Below are 6000 nucleotides of genomic sequence, written 5' to 3' on the forward strand. Positions count from 1 at the left end.
AGTTTCACGCCTATTAGGAAAAAAACCTTCCAACCAAATGCACAACTCCTGCCTGTTAAACCACCAATAGAACTGAATATTCTAGTAGAAATCTTCTAGAAAGAAAAAAACTGAATCTTGTAGTAGGGGGAAAAAGTGTGCTCTGCAGCGTCTGGAGCTGGATGTAACCAAGACGAGAAACAAGCAGTTATCTTGAGAAGAGATAAACAATGGCCCTCCAACTGTAGAACGAATGAGAAATAACAGTACACAGTATTCTGCAGAAAAATAAGCTACAGGGATGCCTCAGTGGCTCAGTGGTTGAGCATCTGCCTTTGGTTCCAGGCGTGATCCCGGGGCCTAGGATCGAGTCCCACATAAGGCTCCCCACAGGGAGCCTGCTTGTCCCTCTGCCTATGTCTCTGCATCTCTCTCTGCACCTCTCATCAATCAATAAATACAATCTTTTTTTAAAAAAATAAGCTACGGATAAAGCCCTATATGTAACATCACTTGGCTGAAGGGAACCGGGCTCTTAATGAAGAGTGAAGTTTTGAGTGGGAACTACATGCCAGCTGACAATCAAAGAAAGAATTTCTTGATAATCCGTGTGACAGAAAACAGACCTTTGTGGCTCCTAGTTATTAGCTAATGAAAGACTCAACTAAATTTTAAGAAAAATTCACCATATGTTCTAAAATTTCAGGCCTTCCCAGATGTCTAGATCCTAAAAGCCAAAGAAGAAATAGTTACCACATGCTGAGGGGGGAGGGAAGGCAGGAGTGGCTGAGGAGACTCAGAAAAAAAAACTGTTACCAAAGATGCCTATCATTAGTGATTGGGGTACCCACAGCAACATCACAGGAACATCATTAAGATCATTAACCATGAACCATTTTCTAGCACATGGAGTTAATCACGTGGCATGAAAACGAAAAACCTGAGCAAACCTTAGAAAAGCATCAAGACTAAACAAGGAGACAACTAATGATTGGTAATTAAAACCATTACACAAAGTGCCTTCCCATACCTGACCTACAGAAGAAAACAAGGATCAAATTCAACATGGAAGGACGCTTTTTTTCTTAAGGGGAAAAATGTGATCTATAACACAGCAGGATAAAAAGAGCTAACAGATGAAATTTCCACTGAGAACAAGATCCAACTTTCCCCCTCTGTTCCCAGAACTATCTGGAGCCTCCAAAATACCATGGATAAGTTACACAGCCACTAAAAATTTTAAGTATGAAGACTATGTGGCAACCCAGAATAATTCATGGGACAAAATAGGTGGGGAAGGCAGAACACAAAGTAAAATGTATACTAACTATGGTTAGGCTGCTAGGTAAAAAGATGGCATGTTGTTTTGGGGAGTGTGGGGGGGAGACTTTGTGTTTCCTTTCCAAAGATTCTGTAAACATTGCCATGAAATATTTCCAGCTTAAAAAAATTTTAAATGACAAGTCTTGGCAGTTCAGAAAAAAATGTTAAATAAGTTATCAAGAAAAACAAAAGTCACACTGCATTGTGGATTATCCTTTTTACTACTTCAAATTAAGGAGAATTTCCAAAGGCCACAGTACAAATGGTGGGTTCTTATCTGTATTAGTAACTCAAAGGGTGTAGACTTTCAGACTTTGAATGTACAAACATCTGCTTTTCTATGTGGAAAAAAATGGTCACACCCTTTTGGGAAACTGACATTTTTTAAAAGCTTATGGCATTTTTGAAAGCTGTCTGCTCACTGTAGTTTTTAAAATAGATAAATCGAAAACTGAAAATAAAGCCTCCAAACCAGAACAGTCTGAAGGGGAACCCACTCGTCGAACTGTTAACCCAAGGTTTTATTTCTGAAGGCACATACTCTCTGACCAACTATTTGGTTTGATAGGTTCCATTCTTTTAAACACTTCCCTCGGCTGAAACGGATTACAACACATCCACACTGCCGATCCCCAGCACTATTATGATAATTCTGAGAAAAAGAAGGCGTCAAGCAAAATCCGTCAAGGATTATGGTAATATAATTTTGAAATTTCAACATGCAAGCAGGAGGACTCTTATGCAGGTTGATTTAATAGTCCACGTTCTCATTTATCGGGCCACTGCAGGCAAGGCAGTTCTTTATCTCCTCACCATTAGGAACATAGATTAACTACCCCACGGAGGTTAAATCCTCCCTACTTTTCGCCTATAGGTCAGAATGCCATGGATCAAATCATCGAATTTGGCTACTGCAGCCGTGCACAGTCCAATCTTCCCCCTTCCTTCCTTCCTTCCTTCTCCTGGGACAAATCCCTACGTGGCTAACAGCAACCTAATTTAGGATGTAAATAGGTAGGCCAGGTCTCTAAAAAGCTCGGCCCCACGTGAGTTTCGATCCGCACGTCCCCGCCCCGCCCGTCGCGGTTCGGTGGAGTACGCAATGAAACATTAACAGTAGCGGAGGTGCCTGGAGCAGGCTCATGCGGACAGTTCTCGGGGGAGAAATGAGAAGTTTCTCCGGGTCTGGGGGCGGGGAGGCTCGCTCCGCGGACAGATCTGCCATCGGGCGGGGTAGGGTAGAGACCACAGACGTGCACAGGCTCGGTCCCTCTCCGAGGGCCGGCAGCTGGCTCTGCCACGCTCTCAGCAGGAAGGGGAGGGCAGTGGGAGGAAGAGGGGGAGGCGAGGGGGGAGGGGAAGAGAGGGGAGGGGGAGGAGGCAGGGCCGGAGGAGGAGCCTGCGCCTGGAGAGCCCGCGCGCCCAGCCCTCAGCACCGCGGGGCGGAGTCGCTCGGCCCGCCCGGCCCCGGCCCCGCCGCCGCCGCCACCGCCGCCACCGCCACCGCCGCCACTGCCACTGAGCCCGGTGCGCCCCGAGGGGGCGGGCCCGGGTGGGCCCACCCCGCGGCCTTCCTCCGGGTCTCGGACCCTCCTTCCCCTCCCCTCCCTTTCCTCCCTCCTTTCCATCTCAGCAGCGCCCTCAGTCTCCCTCTCTGGCTCATACAAAAGCAAAATGTCCGCCATGTTCCGAGGCCGCTGCGGTCGGCCCTGCCACCGACTCGGTTCCCCCCGCCCGCCGTTTGCCCCGCGGCCACCCCTCCCGCATCCCCAGGTCCCGGCCCCGGGCGCCGCCGCCGCTCCGCCAGCCCCCCGCGCGCCCCCGCCTGGCCCGCGCGCCCAGCCAGGCGCCGCAGCACCGCCTCAGGCGGGGGCAGGGGGCGGCAGCCCCGGGTGCCTGGCTCCCACTTCCCGCCCGCCCACGCCCTCGATGGCCTCTTTACCTTGATGCAGTACGGGGGTTCGTCGTAGGTGACCAGCATGTACCTGTCTCCGCGGCTGGCCGGGTCCCGGGAGCGCAGCTGCGAGACGAGGGATGACGGAGGGGGCCGCGAAGGGAAGGAGGGAGGAGGGGGCGATATGGACGTTACAGAAGCACCTAGATCCATCACCACCCCCATCCCTCGGGAGCTCTCCCCAGCTCTCCCCTCCCCTCCCTTTACCTTCAAGAATAACTCCACAGCGCCTTTGGCAATGTCCAGATAGGAGGTGCCCAAGTCAGTGCGCTGGTTCATAGAGGCGGACGTGTCTATGAGGAACAGCAGGATGGGCATCTTCCCCTGCACCCCTGGCTCCACTCCCCACTCTCCTGACCGTCTTGCCCTCACTGCCGAGGACTGCCACCTGAACCCTCAACTCTCGCAGAGCCAAGGTTTAGGGAGCAAGGGGGAGACGGGACGGGACGGATGGAACTGCTCCTGGCCTCCTCTTTCTGCAGCCCCACCTCCTCTCCCTCCAAGGGAACTTGAAAGTGTGAGCGTGTGTAGCCCTCGGGGCCCTCCCCTTTCCCCTCCCCTGCCACCACTACTGCCGCTGCCGCCGCCGCTGCCGCCGCCGCCGCCAGTACTACTGCCCAAGCATCCGTCCACGCTCACTCAAGCGCTCGCCCCAGACTGAGAGCTGTCTCTGTTCACCGACACACAACTTCGGTCCGCTCACCTACCATGGGCACCATGTGACCAGAACCCACGCCATTGGCTGCCAATTATATGGTATTTGCATATTCATTAGATGACAGGGCAAGGGGAGGGACTTGGGCGAACCCTGGGAGTTGAAGTTTGAACCCAGGCAGGGGGTAAGGGGAAATGTTAAGGACCCTCTTTTAAAGGACTTAAAAGCTGTTAGGGTACTTACGGTTGTTTGAAGGGATTTTTGCTTGCTCTTCAGAGATGATTCAAAAGGGAGAGTGAATTTGAGCAACAGTTGCGCAGCACTACAGAAGCAGATGCTTGGACAGGCTGCACAGAAAATGCTCTAACTGCAATCGATCAATCCTGCCAGTGGCTAAGACCAAAACATTTAAGAGGCAGCAAACTTCTTTCCTGGCAAGACTTACTCGCATTCCTTTCAATGCCTCCCCACTCTTGATCAGTATTTGTAAGGTGGTTGCTGGCCTTGCATTCCACATATATCCACGTAGAAAGAAAACTAAAGCTTAAACACAGTACCTAAACTGGCCTTTTGAATACACAAGCTTCTTCAGTTTCATTGAGCTTTTTAAAGTATTGGCCTGCCTCTGATAATTCCACTATGGTTGCATCTGCATAGCCTTTACACGTGGGAGGTTTGCCAACGTAGATTCTGATTCAGCTCAAGTTTATTTGGACACCTATGAAGTGCCAGGAACCCATGTTCTCTTTATTTAGTCTTTGAAATAATTGTGGTAGATGATACTATATTCAATTTTCAGTAAGGGAAAGTGCAGCATGCCGAAATGAGGGCAAAAAAATGAGGGATGTTCTCAGGTCTGGTTCCATAGAGAGGCTCGGGAGGGGGCCAACCAGGCTTGGCTGACTACTTCATATAACACAACTTTTAAATATGGAGGTGTGGGAAACCTGGGTGGCTCAGCGGTTGAACGTTTGCCTTTGGTTTGGGGTGTGATCCCGGATTCCCTGGGATCAAGTCCCGCATCGGGCTCCTTGTATGGAGTCTGCTTCTCCTCCCTCTGCCTGTGTCTCTGCCTCTGTGTGTGTGTCTTTCATGAACAAATAAATAAAATCTTTAAAAAATGTTGGAGGTGTGATTCCCAGCAGTCTGCTATAAACAACATGGAATCTTTGAGCCTCTTTGACCTTACAATTTCATGTCTCTGTAATATATATGTATATACATATAAATGCACATGTATACATATACATACATATACATTCAGTAACATTTTCAGAAAAATAAGATTTCAAAGGAGGCCACATGGCAGCATTTGAACCAGGGACAAACAAGTGATGCAAGTAAAAAGTATATGAAAAACAATGGCCTAGTGGTCTAGAAGTTCAGGTTTCATGAGTAGGACACAGAGACAGAAGGGAGGAATTCTTGGTTGGGAGGAATAATGTGCACAAAAGTTCAGTCGATGATAATAATAAGCTTAGGCAGGATCACCTGGGTGGCCCAGTAGGTTAATCATCTGCCTTTGGCTCAGGTCATGGTTTCCGGGTCCTAGGATCAAGTCGGAGTCCTGGGATCAAGTCCTACATCCGGCTCCCTACTCAGTGGGGAGTCTGCTTACCCCTCTCCCTGTTCATGTGCTCACACACTCACACTCACATAAATAAATAAATAAATAAATAAATAAATAAATAAATAAATAAATAAAATCTTTAAAAACAAACAAAAAAAGAAATATACTTGGGCACTTCAGGCCAGTCTGGTGGGTTACATCCCGTGGGAATTAATGGGGAGATCAAGACGAAAAAGGCACTAGAAGCTTCCATTTCCATTCTGATGCAAATATGGTTGCAGAAGAGCATGGGGCAGGGAGCTAAACGTGCAGGACTGGTTGGGGCATGTCCATTTTCTTTTTTTTTTTTTTTTTTTTTTTTTTTTTTGCATGTCCATTTTCTATTACTGTGTAACAAATTACCACAGAGTCAGCAGGTCAAATACATGTGTATTTCTTACCTCATAGTTGCCTCTAGTTAGGGATCTGGACATGGAACAGCTGGATTCTCTGCTCAGTCTCAAAGGTTGCACTGAAGTT

At 48.8% G+C, this 6000-nt stretch overlaps 1 protein-coding gene across 8 annotated transcripts in view; it reads right to left on the reverse strand.

Annotated features, from left to right (window-relative positions):
- INTS6L (integrator complex subunit 6 like) overlaps nt 1–3941 on the reverse strand; it is a 56381-nt gene extending 52440 nt beyond the window's left edge. For 7 of the 8 annotated variants that reach the window (XR_012026539.1, XR_012026540.1, XM_072817192.1 and 4 more), the window contains exons 1-2: nt 3464–3734; nt 3245–3322 (exon numbers count right to left, since the gene is read on the reverse strand). Coding sequence is in view for 6 of the 8 variants with exons in the window: in XM_072817192.1 (XP_072673293.1) it covers nt 3245–3322; nt 3464–3574 (189 nt within the window). In the remaining 2 variants the exon portion in view is untranslated. Of the gene's footprint in view, nt 1–3244; nt 3323–3463; nt 3735–3895 lie in introns of those variants that run through there. The other variant, XM_072817189.1, reaches the window with a different exon arrangement.
- Nucleotides 3942–6000: the final 2059 nt, after the last annotated feature.

This window comes from Canis lupus, chromosome X (assembly GCF_048164855.1).
Source record: "Canis lupus baileyi chromosome X, mCanLup2.hap1, whole genome shotgun sequence".
In the NCBI taxonomy this organism is placed as follows: Eukaryota; Metazoa; Chordata; class Mammalia; order Carnivora; family Canidae; genus Canis; species Canis lupus.